This window comes from Muscardinus avellanarius (genome assembly GCF_963383645.1).
Source record: "Muscardinus avellanarius genome assembly, chromosome: 19".
Classification (NCBI taxonomy): Eukaryota; Metazoa; Chordata; class Mammalia; order Rodentia; family Gliridae; genus Muscardinus; species Muscardinus avellanarius.
In genome coordinates this window covers 41,461,499-41,476,516 of record NC_137805.1, presented here as the reverse complement: position 1 = coordinate 41,476,516, position 15,018 = coordinate 41,461,499, and the positions used below count along the sequence as shown (strand labels likewise).

The following is a 15,018-nucleotide window of genomic DNA, read 5'->3' as shown; positions in this document are numbered from 1 at the left end:
CAGAAAAGCGGGGCAGGTGGCAGACCAAGCTGCCTTTTCTCAACAAGATGAAAAGTTTGTCCATCTTTGGTCTGATTCTTGTTCCTCTTTCTGGTCTCAAAATGGCCTTCTGCCCTCTGGTCATGTTATATTACCTAGGCGTTGATGGTCACAACGATGGGCTCGTTACTGCCTTGCTGAAATGATGTTTTGTGAAAATTGGTGATTTATACAAAATTAGTTAATGGTAGGATGGATGAGGTGTTTGTCAGACCTGGTAAAGAGCTGATTTTCTGTTTTGCTTCTTACCTGAGGCAGAAAAGTGGTCGGCAAGGAGAGACTCCACTGGACCATTGTAGGAAAAGACTCTTCTTGGTAAAAGCTAAGACATTTATCCCACTCCTTTATAAAATCACCACGGTTGTCAAGATTTTGTCCTTTCCTTCCTTTTTCTTTCTTTCTTTCTTTCTTTCTTTCTTTCTTTCTTTCTTTCTTTCTTTCTAGGTTTAATGTGACACATTTGTGAGCATAGTTTAAGACTAATCAAAGAAAGAAGTGGTATGTTAGGCCCATAGGACCTCAGAGACTGAACAGGATTTGATTAATCTGAGTATCTGTGGTGTAGCAGAAATACTATCTTAGATCTCCCAACCCATTGCCACCCGGAAAGGTGGACCATGCTGCTGGCAGCTTAAATTTTAGATTCTGGAGGCTCTGGGGAAAATGAAGGCAAATGTGAGGACTTTGGACATTATGTGAAAAGATGACCAACAATCCAGATTAGTGCTTTCAGATTTTTATATTTTAGGGGGCGGTACTGGTGATTGAACTCAGGGGCATTCTGCCTCTGAGATACACCCCCAGCCCTGTTTTATTTTTATTTTGAAACAGGGCCTCACTACGTTGAAGAAGGAGGTCACTAAGTAGCTGAGGCTGGACACAAACCTGTGATCCTCATGTCTCAGCCACCCAAGTACTGGAATTACGAGTGTGCGCCACCACACCCAGCTCTCGTGCTTTCATATTTTGTGAGTATTTTATTTGGCCTTTGACCAGCTCGATGTCTTGTTTCTTTCAGGCATGCAGTGAGGTAGCCTGAGCAAAGACCATCACCCCATTTTATAGATAAGAAAACTAAGTCGCAAGGGTTTCGTGGGTAGTGAGAATGATGGGGATGCTCAGCCCACTAGAGAGGAAGCAAAAGTGACCTGGCCCAGCCCTCGCGCTTGCTCTGGCTCCTCATCCGTTGCCCTTTCAGATGGGCAGAGGCTCCTCCGGCTTACAGTGGAGCCATGTCCCCATCCCGTCGAGTTGAAAATATCATAAGCTGAAATGCAGTAACACACCTAGCCTCCTGCCGTGGCTTAGCAGCTCAGTCCACTGGAGAGTTTCCCGGTGCCACCGCCCAGCGTCGCAGCAGTGTCATAGTGCGTTATCTGTAGTCTGGGAATTCTAACTGGTGTCTGCTGAACGCATATTGTTTTTATGCCATGGTAAGATAAAAAAAAAAAAAATCTAAGCAGAGCTAGGTGTGGTGGCGCATGCCTGTGTTCTGGAGGTTGAGTCAGGAGGGTCGAAGGTTCGAGGACAGCCTTAGCAATGTAGGGAGAGTCTCAGAAACCTAATGAGACCTTTTCCAAAGCAAAAAAGTAAAATCAGGCTGAGAGTATAGCTCAGAGGTAGACTGCCCCTGGGTTCAGTCTCCAGTGTCAATAAATAAATAAATAAATAAATGATAAGTAGAACCATCGTTAAGTTAGGGGATCATCTGTATTCCTCTTGTCTCTTAAAGCTATTTAATTAATAATTATCACATACTAGTTAATAAATATTTAATCATGCATGGTGCTATTTAAGGGATAGAATGATAGTACTTACTAAATGTCTGATTCAGTTCCTTGTCCCACAGATACCTGACTCTGTAGTAAATGGAGGGATAGATAGTTGTGTGTATGTGTGCCTGATGAAATGTTGCCGTGTGTGTGTGTGTGTGTGTGTGTGTGTGTGTGTGTGTTTCTTTAATTTTTATTTATTTTTTGTAGTACTGGGGTTGGGGCCCAGAGGCATTCTACCTCCAAGCCACACACCCCCATCCTATTTTTTATTTTTTATTTTGATACAGGATCTCACTGAGTTTCCAAGAGCCTCACCAAGGAGCTCAGGCCTCCCAAATGCTGGGATATGAGTGTGCCACCATGCCCAGCTGCCACGTGTTTTTAAATAAGAATGGGAGTGGATTTTAAGGATTTTACATTTCATGTGTAAATGTTTTTTCAGGGGAATAAATATGGAAATTTGTTGGATTAGGATGAGGGGGGAAATGTTAACATTTTCGGTTTGGGCTTCCTTTGTTGTTGTTTGATTTTCTAGGCCCACAGCACATGAGTAACTAAGATTTACTGGAATCTAGCCATGTTTAAGCCTGACAGATAGCTCTCGCTCCCCCCCAGCATTAATAATGGTGGCAAGCATGGCTATTGAATCAGATGGACCCACTTTCTCCCTTAAGTTTCTCAGTGACTTAGGTAATTTAGTCACTGTGAGCTTTGGCTTTCTTGTCTGTGAAGTGGTGATCAGCTTGACCTCGTAATGATGTGAAGACTCACAGCTGGCAGCTGACCAGGTGGTGACTTTAAACGGCAGCCATGATGACGGTGCCCAGTTCAGTAGTTCCAGAGGGAGGACCACTAATGCCCGCCCCCAGGAGTAACTAGAGCGGCTAGGGGCTCATTTGGTAGCCTGGAGGATTTATAAAAATGGGTTTGAATGATTTGTGTGTTTTGGTTTACTTTGTATTGATTATGACACATGGTCTTTTGTGTCAACAGCCTTCTGGTTACTTTGTTAATAAAGATTGTAAGGAGAAAGGATTTCTGTTCAAAGACCTGTAAGCTTTTCATACTCTTTGTAAGTGATCTCAGGGCTTGGGTAAATATGGCCTTTAAGAATGAAAGAGTAAGACATGAAACGTGTAATTACTTATTCATCACGGTCAGCTGGTCAGTTAGAGATGCAGAAAGCAAACCTCTGAGTAATTTTTCAGCAAAAGATATCCATAAAATACCAGTACATGAGGCCGGGCGTGGTGGTGCACGCTTGTAATCCCAGCACTTGGGAGGCTGAGACAGGAGGATGGCACAGGTTTGAAGCCAGCCTCAGCTACTCAGCTGTTTCCAAATAAAGTATAAGATAGGTCTAGGAGTATAGGCTGGAGGTAGAAAGCCTCTTGGTTCCACCACCCTCAGTGACACACACACGCACATACACACACACACACACCAAGTAAGTAACTGTGTTTCAGTTTCCAGATGAGGGAAGGGAAGCTTAGTTATAAGTTTAGTTCTGCCTTCCAGTTTCCAAACATAGCTCCTTTTTCTCTCCTGTGTTCCCTTCCCCGTGTCTCTCCTATTTCTACTCAGTGCTTAGTTACCGTGTTCACTTTTTCTTATGTCCAAGGTACTGCGGCCCTTGAGGGAGGGAGCCGGTGGGGCCCAGCACAGTCTCATGTCCATCCCTCCTGCTGTGTCTGCAGCAGAGTTTGTCCTGCTTTGATTTCTGAAGACTTTGGTGAATGGCCCCCACCTCTATGCCTTCGAAGGCGAACTGCACCAAGTAGTAAAAATTACACTCCACTTCCAGAGTTTGAATTCTGAGATAGGGTTAATGATGTTAACCTACTTCTTATTGGAACAGGAAGAGGTTTAGTTTATGAAAATGCAGTGAGTCTGTGGAGTAAGTTGCCAGGAAGGCCCATGGGGAAAGAGGTAGAGGCATTTACTGGACGCCCACTGTGGCAGGAACCTTGTTGAGCAGATGATAATAAAACCAGGGTGCGCTACAGATAAATAGCGACGAAGCCGTTGGTGAGACGGAAGGGGCGTGGGGAGGGCCCTGTGCGCACAAGATGCCCTTAACCCTCCCCACATGTGTCCATAGCTGTGGTTGACTTGCTTCAGGAGCTGACGGACATCGACACCCTCCACGAGAGCGAGGAGGGAGCAGAAGTTCTCATCGATGCTCTGGTAAGTGGCCCCCACCTGGGCTTTGCAGGCTCGTGTAAAGCGTTGGCACCCCACCATTGTGTCTGAGTGGCACCAGTGTAGTTCTCTAGCCAGGCTGATCAAACTGAGGCGAGTAAGAAGAAGGCACACTGCTCATGGGGTCCTTTGAACTGTGGGATGGTGCTGTGGGCGGGGCTGCAGAAGCCCAGCCCTTACGAAATGGCTGCAGTGGCAGCCGCTTCTCAGCTGGCTGCTGTGTAGGCCTCACTGTATTCTCACAGATGGCTGCTGCTGCTGTTATGTCCACATACAGCCTGAAGCTGAGGCGGAGAGAGGCAGGGCCACTTGCTGTGGTCACAGCGCTGGGATTTGAACTGTGCCCTCTGATCCCATGCCCTTCCCCAGGCCCCTGTGGCACTACTAACCTTTTTATAAAGAGCTTTACAGATGTTTATTTTGTCTTCCGGACTTTATAATCCTTGTGCCAGCAAGGATGGGTATTATTATTACTTATTTTACGGATAGGCTATCAGAGAGAGATTGGGGCCTGTTGAGAAAGAGCACAAATTTTAGAGCCTATCCGGCTGGAACTGCGTCTTCTGCCTGTGGCTGATCAGGCCATGGGATTTCCGTGAAGCCCAGGCAAGGCCTGTGGCTCTCCTCAGCCACTGTTCCAGGAGCAGGCAGTCCAGAGGAGTTGGGATGTGAGGTGAGCCTGTTGGCCAGGTTCCTTGTAGTGTAATCACTTGACACGTGAGGCATGAAGCCTGCCACTGGGTCCCTCAGCCAGTCCCTCCATCACTAAGTTAACAGCCTGCGTGTCCTCATCCCCACCACACTAGACTCCCTGTCCAGCTGTGATCAGATGGCTCCACAGCTGGCCAGGGGCAGACGCTCTGTCCACCCACCACGCTCTCTCCCTCGTCAGCGCTCGAGAGCCTCCCTTCTCTTCTGTTGTCTTTGTCTTGTGCTTTTCCCCTCTGGTAAGGATGTAAGCGCAGACCGCAGTGCAGTTTGCAGAGTTCATCAAGGATGGCACAGCTCCTTGTGGTGGAAGCACCAGGTACTTGTGAGGCTGCTCTCTGGCTCCACCCACGACCCACTGCGTCGGAACTGCCCGCCCGGGCCGCGTGACCTGCCCTCCTCACCCTTTCTCTGAAGGTCCTGACCCCAGGAACTTTCCCTGTGTCGTGGTGGCTGCTGACACTTGGTGGGAACCGAGGGCTGTGGGCCCTGGGTGTGAAGGACGGTCTCAGAGCGAGGCTGGAGTCCAGCAGGGCCGTGTGCGACTGTGATGGGGATTTCTATGGCCATTTTGTATTTCTATGGCCATTTTTCTTACAAGCTCCTTCCTAGAGCAAACTGTTACGTTCGTAGGATTCGGGGCCTTCCTTTTTCCCTGGAAGCACTGTGCCGAGAGAAAAGGGTGCTGCCGGGGTGTTCTTTTGTTTTGAGGAGCATCTGCAGGAAGGCTGTGGCACTTGCTCTGGCACCGTGTCCCCAGTGCCGTTTGCGCAGTTGTGCCTTCCAGAGGTTAATTGCAGTGGCCCTGAGTGAGCCGTCCAGCCTGGTCCCTGGGCTGATTTTAATTACCATCCTTTGCCTGTGTGAATGGAGAAGACAAGAGAGGAACAGGCAGCCTGGCTGCTGCATGTAAAACCTCCCAGAAGCGACAGTTCACACAAAGGCCCCCTTTGTGTTCTCCGTGTTGCCAAGCCCACCAACAAAGGCTGGATCTTGTAGATTTTATTGTCTGTTTGGAAAGAAACAGTTCTTTTCAGTCTGGGGAGCCATTAGGTAGCTGCTGTGCAGGGTTTTCGGTTTGTTTAGTTTTCTTATGATTGCATTATTTTAAGATTTTGATTCTTATGACTTTCTCCTGGTGGGGCTGGTGTGAATCACAAACATTGAACATTCTGGACTCCGATATATTATTTGCTCGTCTGCAGAAGTCAGAAGGCATCAGTAAATATCAGAGAGCGGAGCCGGCAAGTGGTCTTCCATTTATTTTTCCCTCCCCTTGTGCCACATCGAGGGAGAAGTTTGATAAGTATTCTCATATTACAAGGGTTGAGTTGTCTTCATAGTTTTAATTTGGGGCCAATATCGAAGGCCTGGAACTGCTCGAGCAGAGGCTAGAGGGCACGTGGCAGGATTTATTGTGGTGTGCAGTTTGCAGTTATTGCCTTGGTCTTTTTCCCAGTTGTAAGTCCCAAGCAATAGAATAGCACATTTGCAGGGAAAGACTGCTGTCCTGGCATTCTTGGGGATCTTTGGGGTTTTAAATTTTGGTTCACACCCACTGCTGACCCTCATGCAGACGGTAAATATTTGTGTTTTAGAACAAGTGGATTTGGTAGCCTGGCACATGGACTCTTTTCTGGAGAGTCGTGGTGCCTATTGCACAGCACCAAAGTGAGGGGTAAGTGAGATATCAAATGAATCTCTACAACAGTCTGGCACTGAGTAAACACCGGCAAGTGCTGGTCATTACTGTTGTAAAGGTATCATGCTTGGCAGATATTAAGCACTTAGGAAATGTCAAGTTAAAAGTTTCATCTGCTACACAGTGAGATGTGAACATTCGTTGAACCATTCTTTTTTTTTTTTTGGTGGTACTGGGGTTCCTGGAAGCCCCTCTGGGCTACACTCCCAGACCTATTTTTACATTTTTATTTGGAAACAGGGTCTCCTAAGCCAGCGTGCGCATCTGGCTTCGAACTCAGGACCATTCTATCTTTGAGCTTCACTCCCAGCCCTATTTTATTTTTATTTTGAAACAGGGTTTCGCTAGAGGGATGAGAGTCTGACTACTTGCTGCGTCTGTCCTTGAACTTGACATCTTCTTGTCTCAGCCTCGCACGTACTTGGATTACAAGCTTGTGATACCATGCCCGGCTTTGAAAACCATTTTTAATAAATCTTTTTTAAAAATTGGATGGTGTGGGACTACCTAAGACAGGCAAAGATAGAGGTTTAAGGCCCCCACCCATATAATGATATTATAAGACAGTGTTGAGAAGGCATCGAGCAGCACAGGCTTCTGTGGAAGAAGTGCGGAGGAGGGAGTGGCCCGTCTGATGGGAAGGTCAGGATGGACTGCAGAGCTGCGGATGTTGGCCATGCTTGAAGGGAAGCTACAAGAGGTGTGGAGGTGTCACAACCAGGGCAGGTGGCAGATGGCGAGGCCACAGAGCCGGCTCAGAGCTTCTGCTTGCTGTAGAGTTTCACAGAAGTGGCTTTGATGTGAAGATCCAGGAGATGCCCTCCGTGCCCATCCTCGCCCTGCCTAAGTGTTAAACTTCCAGTCCCAGGTTGGCATGCCGGGCCTGAGCTGCATTGCCTTTGTGCTGCAGGTGAGGCCGAGCTGGGCAGGTTTCACGTGGCTGCAGGAGAGCTCACTGTGTCAGTTCTGCATGCTCTCCCTTCCCGTTTTCATTAATGTTCTCACCCTCATCTGTGTTTGTTCCTTAGCAAAATTCACTCCCTTATTCCTTCATTAAATGTTTGCCGAGTGCTTGACATGTTCCTGATCCTAGAAACTGGGTAGCTGAAGCTGTGAGACTGAAAGAGTCTCTGCTTTGGTGGAGAGAAAGTGAGTTAGTGAACAAGGAAACCACTCGCTCGGGGCTGGCTGTCACACAGGAGATTACAATCAAGTGATGTTATATTGAGCGGTCAGGAAATCAGGTTGGATTTGGTTGTCAGGTCCAGCCTGGGTTCCGGGTGCCAAGAAGAAACAATCCATTCAGAACACTCTAGAGCCAGGTGGGATGGGGCAAAGACTAAGATAGGAGTAAATCTGACATAGGGAAGGAACAGAGGGAGGGTCTTCCTGGTAGAGCGCTGCCAGGCCATGGGCAGGGTCGGAGCCAGTCCACACTTGGCCCCGCGGTCCTCGCAGAGAGGCCTGAGTGGGGTTGCTGGTGTGGACCAGGTTGTAAGCAAGGGACTGGTGATGCAGCCTGACCTAACATTTTGTTTGTTTTTGTTTGTGGCACTGAGAGTTGAACCCAGAGGCATTCTACCTCTGTGCTATACCCACAGCCCTATTTTTTTTTTAAAGAAAAAAAAAAAAACAGGGTCTCACTAAGTTGTGGAGAGCTTTGTGCAGCTGGTTGTGAGCCTGTGGTCCTCCTGTCTCAGCCTTCCAAGTACTGACCAAACTTTTTTTTTTTTTTTGTGGTACTGTGAATGGAACCCAAGGGCTTTCCACCTCCAGGCTATATTCCCAGACCTTTTTTATATTTTATTTGGAAACAGGGTCTCACTAAGTTGCTGAGAGCCTCACTAAGTAGCGGAGGCTGGCTTCGAACTTGCGCAATCCTCCTGTGTCAGCCTTCCAAGTACTGGGATTACAAGTGTGCACCACCATGCCCGGCTCTGACCACACATTTTTAAAAGGCCCCTCGGGTGGCCATGTGGCTAGTGGGTTGGAGGGACAAGAATGGAAGCTAAACTATTAGCTGGTTACTACAAGTCTGAGCTTTGCCCCCTGACCATTTTGCCATGTGTATCCTCAAGACTTGTTTGATCAGGATTCAGTGGGTGTGGGGCCTTATTTTTATTTTTTTTATTTTTGGTGGTACTGGGCTTCCTGGAAACCCTTCTACCTCTGGGCTACACTCCCAGACCTATTTTGTATATTTTTATTTGGAAACAAGGTCTCTTAAACAAATGAGGCTGGCTTCGAACTGGGCGATCCTGTCTCCGCCTCTCAAGCGCAGGGATTACAAGCGTGCGCCACCACGCCTGGCCTTTATTTTTATTTTTTAAATATGAAATTTGTAGCCGGGCGTGGTGGTGCACGCTTGTAATCCCAGCACTTGGGAGGCTGAGACAGGAGGATTGCACAGGTTCAAAGCCAGCCTCAGCCAGGTGTGGTGGCACACACTTGTAATCCCAGCATTTGGGAGGCTGAAACTGGAGGATTGTGGTTCGCGGATAGCCTCGGCTATTTACTGAGGCCCTTTGCAACTCAGTGAGACCCTGTTTCTCTTCTTTTCTTTTCTTTTCTTTTCTTTTCTTTTCTTTTCTTTTCTTTTCTTTTGGTGGGTCTGGGAGTGGAACCCAGGAGAATTTGACCTCCGAGCTATACCCCTTGCCCTATTTTTATTCTTTATTTTGAAACTGGGTCTTACTGAGTTGCAGAGGGCCTCACTATGTAGCTGAGGCTATCTGCGAACTGCAATCCTCCAGTCTCAGCCTCACGAATTCTGGGATTACAAACGTGTGCCACCACGCCCGGCTGAGACCCTGTTTCAAAATAAAGAATAAAAATAGGGCAGGAGGTGTAGCTCAGAGGTTGAGGTTGAATGCCCCTGGATTTCATCCTTAGACCCGCCAAAAAAAAAAAAAAAAAAAGGTAGCCTCAACTACTTAGTGAAGCTCTCAGCAAGTAAGTGAGACCTTGTTTCCAAATAAAATATAAAATAGGTCTGGAGGTAGAAAACCTCTGGGTTTCATCCCCAGTACCACAATAAATAAATAGATAAATAAACAAATATATATTTGAAATTTGTAAAACAACTAGTGGGTGGAAAAACTTCAATGTTTGCTGGCAGATTGTACCAGATAGAAAAAGAAGCCTCCTTCCAGTGCTCTCATCTGTCTGTCTTTATTTCCTCTTCTCTCCAGCCTCTTTGGTCGAGTGGAAAACCTGATCATGCCCTTGAACTTTGGTTCATTGAGACCTGCTAGGATATTATTTGGAAGACCTGCTAACAAGCAGAAATAACCAGTGACTTATCAGGAAATGGCAGGCCTGAGATGGTCCTGAGGTTGCTCTGCCTGAGGCTTTAATCCCTGAGTAGGATTTGTTTTTAGTTTCAGATTTCGTCACAGGTCTAGAAAATTGAAGGTAGACCCAGGGGGTTAGAGGGAGTAGGACAGAATGCTAATTTGTACTTCTTACAAGACACTATCCAGAGCTTTGCAGAATATAAATACTTTTCCGAGGGCTTTCTGAGCTAAATGTATTTTGACTGCTTTTGGCCCTCCTGCAATCAGATAAAATTGCATTTAACCCAGCTAAACATAAAGTTTCACACTTTGCAAGCTTAAAAAGGCTGCCTGTTAGAAGTTAGATTTCCGTAACAAGAAAAAAGATTTTCTTGCGGCCAGACACGCGTTATCCATAACTATTCAGCTCCAGGATTGAGCCGCGTTGCTCACTGCCACCGTCCCCGCCACTTCCCAGACAGCAGAGATGGGAAGCATAACTAAGAACCAAGGGAGAGGGAGGAATAACGCAGATAGAGCAGCAGTGAGCAAGTGAAGCCGCTGGAGCCGAGTGCAGAGCTGACGAGCTGCGTGATACACAGCGGAGTTGCGGTGGCTGCTGCTTGAGGATTGCGAGAGATTATAAGTCAATCAGGGTGATTTAGGGAAAAACAGACTGTGACATGGTTCAGACTCTTCCCCCAGATGTTTTTCTGTTTTCTCTCACATACCCAAATTGTCCAATTAATTAAGGAAAACATTGCAGTGGGTTTCTTGGGTGAAGCTTTTGCTGGCTGTGAGATTTTGAGAGCAAGATTGTACATCTCTTGCTATGAGGGGGAAACAGCTCTTGTGTACACAGGCTCTCTGTGCTGGGCGGCGGCATCAGCATCCCCCCCACTAGGAGCCCTCATTGTTGCTCCCACAAAGGAGATCTGAGAAGAGCTCTTTGCTTGTGATTCGGGTGTCGAGGATTGGTCAATAATTTCATCTTTTCCCCTTGAGTCTCACCCAGAAAGAGCAAAGAGGCCTCATTTCAAGGTCTGTTCCTCCTGCCATGGCTTCCCCCTGCAGGACCATGTTGAATCAGGTCTGTAGAGCGCCTGCCTTCCACACAAGTGCTCAGGAGTCAGCTGAGAGGGCCCATCCCTTTCCTCTCCTTTCTTTTCTCTGCTCTCTCTTTCCTCACCAGCATACTGGAGTATAGTGGGGTGGGGAGGGTAGAGCTTTCAGAGTTGGTCATTTCTGCCACCAGCTTTGTGACTTTGGCCAGCTAATTAGCCTCTCCGAGTCTTTGTTTTCTTGCCCATAAAAGCTGTGACGTGAGGATTTCACAAGGGTAAAAGGAGCAATAGCTATGAACCGGTTAAGAGTGCACAAAGTTAGTGTTCTCTCAGTTTCTTTGGACTTAAAGCTTACTGAGCGCCTGCTATGTGGAGCATTGTACCAGATGTAGAAGGGTCTACCAGAAGATGAGGTGAGGTGCCTGCATCCCAGGACCTGGCATTTTCTTAGCTGGAGGGAATATCAGCAATGAATGACTAGTTATTAAGAGGGGTAAAAGGCTAGATTCAAATTCTCTACTTGATTTTTCTGAGCTGCTTCCTTGATGCAAACTCGCGGTATGGCCTATCACATTTTCAATTAATCTTTGGAACCTATCCCTATTTCCTAAGCGAGGAAGGAAACCGAGGTTCTGAGGAGGAGGATAGCCCACAAGTGTGCAGTACCTCATATCTTTTTGGCTGCCCGCTTACACGATGCTAATCACCGCTTGATGATAGGAAATCAGAGGTTTCCTTGGTTACGCTCCCTGGTATGCCTGGGGGTTACCCAAGGGCAGTCTGCCCAGAACACAGATTGTACACAGAGGGTCATGTGAAGTAGGAAACACATTATTTATCCTAAGAAGAAGGAAACCTGCCTCCTGCCTTTGCTGCCACGGCTCAGTGGCACTCGTGGTCTTGGTGAAGTCATCAACCACTCGCGTGTCAGCTTATGATGTGGCTACTGCAGGTTTACTATGTGTCTCCACATGTGTGTACCAAGTTAAATAAGGGAAACAGTAGCTATTTCATGCGTTATATGTGACCCATATACAAGGCATTTTGTCACATTAATATTCTTTCTAAGAAGGAACTAGAAATTCTTCAGAAGTAATGGTTTCATAAAATCTTGGTGTGGAAAATTAAGATGTTTTGAGTTTGACTCTAAATAGTCAGTTATTGGGAGGGGGTACAGGGCTAGATTCAAACGAGGTCAGTACAAAGTGTGAAAAACCTTCCCCCTTAAGCATCTCTGGTGGTATGGTCTGGAGTGTTGTGACTTGAGTGAACTGTTGACCAGGCTTTGGCTGGAGTCTTGGGGGAGGTGTGGAAGTACCAGTGCGGTGGGGAAAGGGCCCGCGCTTGGTTCCTGAAGGTCCAGGTTCAGGCACCAGGGCAGTTACTCAGTAGCTTTGTAACCTTGAATTTTACTTTGTCTCCTCAGCGTCAGCTTTGTTGGTCCTCAGGGGTAATGATGCGGCCCCTGCCTTGCCTCAGGGTCACTCCAGGGCTCACGAGAGACCACGGCGCCGGGAGCACTGTGAGCCGCAGGTTGCTGACCACGCACTGGCGCTCATTCAGAGAGTGGAGGCTTATGAGAATGGCAGTGCATGGAGACTGGTTTGCGATGCTTACCCTTCTGCCTTTGCTTCCCTGTACCTGCAGGTGGACGGGCAGGTGGTAGCGCTGTTGGTGCAGAATCTGGAGCGCCTGGATGAGTCTGTGAGGGAGGAGGCGGACGGCGTCCATAACACTCTGGGTGAGCGGAAGGGCGCCTGTCTTGGGGGTTGGTGCTGGTTTCTCTTCCTCGTTCATAATCGAGTCAACATGGGGATGTTTTCTTTCCCGCTGCACCCAGACCACCTTTGCAGAAATGAAGACCTGTGTGTACATTTCATATAACTGCAGTTTGGGTTTGGCTTGCAGGTAATAAAAACAGAAATCCACTAAGTAGATAAACTTCCAAGACAAAGAACGTTGGCTCTTTATAGCAGGCCTTTGCTTTCAAAAGTTAGGGCGAAATCTGTTCAAGGGCGGTGGGGGGAGAACACATATATATTTAATTGGCACTGGGGTTTGAACTCAGGCATTCTACCTTTGAGCTATACCCCAGCCCTTTTTGATTTTTTATTTTGAAACATGGTCTCACAAAGTTGAGGGCCTTGCTAAGTTGCTGAGGCTGGCCTTGAACCAGCAATCCTCATGTCTCAACCTCCCATGTACTGGGATTATATATGTGTACCACCATACTCGGCTTATATTTAAATTTTTTAAATCATTTTTGTGTTGGTTTTTCTTATCATTTTTCTTCAGTGGAAGGAGAGCTACAAACTTTTGGCCAACTGTGTATATTCAGAGGAATGACATTTTCCTTGAAAGAAAGTTAGTGAGGTTTTTTTCTCTCCTATGTGTAGATTGCTACATAAACTCAGAGTTGAAATATAGCCACTAACTTGGCTGCCCCCATGTCTTATGTACATTTAAGTGGATTCCTCTGCAGTATTTCTACTCTTTCTTCTCCTCCTCAAGTCTCCTCAGTCCTTCCTTTTGCAAAGTTGCCAAACCAATAGCCTATTTAAAATGGTGCTTGTGGGTAGTCCTCTTTATCACTAGTCCCTGTCCTATAAAACCAGAGGTGACATTTCTATAAGCAGAGCTCGAGAAATGAATGAGGCCCAGTGGAAGCAGAAATTTTGATGATTAGATTTTCTCCCTGCTCTTTGTGTTTACCACAGATTTCTCTTGTAGTTCTAGACTCTCTTCAACGAGGATTATCATAAAGTAGGAAGAAGATGGGCACCCAGGGAGCAAGAGCAGAACAAAACAGTCTGTGATTTGGGGATTGGCTGGAGTCTGGAGCCAGAACTTGGCATTGCCATCTGTTAGCCTAATGCTGGGTTTTGCAGAATCTAAGGCTTATCAGAAATCTTAGCTGACTTAATAAAAAGGATCTGGGCTGATGGAAAAATCACCAGTGTGGCAGTCTACAGAAACCTGTCTGTTTTCATCCTGGTCATCCGCCAGCTGTTCAGGAGATTCATCACCATCTCCATATTGAGTGCCTGATGTTTGTCAGGCACTGTGCTGGGTCCTGGGGTCGGTGGTGATGAAGTGGGCATGGCTCTGTTCCTTAAGGGCAGACTGGGAAAGTCTGGATAGAAAGGAAAGATTACACTGGGTGGTATAATAGCAATCAGTGAAAGGCCCTATTGGAGTGACAAGAATGGGTCTGCAGACTGCCAGAGAGGAGCTGGTACTGACTGGGGCCGAATAGGAAGGCAGATGCTTTTCCAAAGAAGGGTCTAAGTAGGGCTGTGACATTTCAACATCACGAATGGCCATGGGCTTTGGGAAAGAGCAGAGATGTACTGTGGCAGCGGGAGGTGTGAGCGGTGGGAGATGGGATTGGAGTAGATTTGTCCAGATTTTGGAAGACTTTGTAAACCACGACAAGAAGTTTGACTTTTTCCCCAGTGAGCAAGAGGAAGCCATCTTAAGTTAAGCAGAAGAGCCTGATAGAGTCATAGGAGATTAGAATGAATGAGTTGATTATCTTAAAAGTGTGAGAAGGGGATGGAGGAGAGTGCAGTGATCTCAAGTCTCGGGCTCCCCTGGCTTCTGCTCTGTGCCCGCAGTTCAGTGTCTCCCAGGGAGCCTGCCTTTCTTCACCTGTGGTTGGCGAGGCCAGTGTGGGCAGAGGAGTGAGAAAGGCTGGGGTGTGGGGCTTTCTTTACCCTTTCTCCTTCAAATTCACACCCAGAGTGCTCTGGGCATCGTGCTTGGGGAATGCAGAGCTGTGTCTGCTTGTGATAGTAATAGTGGAAGGTGTAAAGCAAAAGGGGCCCTGAAGGAAACAAAAGATTTGGTACATTAAGGACTGTAGAGATTTTTTTACTCCCTTTTTCATATATCACAGCTATACAGTACCTTTTTTGCCTCCTAATTTTTAATTTTTCTATTAACCAACACTTTGGCTATTGTAGATGATAGCAGGGCCCATTATTTGCTTCCCTGTACCTGGCAGCTACCTCTGCCAGCGTGGCCTTTCCCCTCTGTGAACATCATTTTGTTCAATTAAGAAGATTTTGCTTGCCTCCCCGGCAATGTTCTTGTTTCCACACGATGTGAAAAAAGAGGACTGAAATGAATTGGGGAAGAGAGGCTGCATTCCCCACCCCCTGAATTTTTCCTGAGGTTCCTGCCTAGCCGCATCTGTCTTTAGTTAGGTCTCTGGGCCTGAGTGGGCCTTCCTAGGCAGACATTCACCCTTC

The 15,018-nt window shown here is 47.0% G+C and overlaps 1 protein-coding gene across 1 annotated transcript in view; it reads left to right on the top strand.

The window, feature by feature from the left end:
• Positions 1–15,018, top strand: part of CTNNBL1 (catenin beta like 1) — a gene marked incomplete at both ends in the record, with an annotated part of 186,229 nt that overhangs the window by 67,418 nt on the left and 103,793 nt on the right. Inside the window, 2 exons of the mRNA XM_080716304.1 lie at positions 3,916–4,001; positions 12,413–12,506. Coding sequence (XP_080572430.1) covers positions 3,916–4,001; positions 12,413–12,506 — 180 coding nt within the window. The remainder of the gene's footprint in view (positions 1–3,915; positions 4,002–12,412; positions 12,507–15,018) is intronic.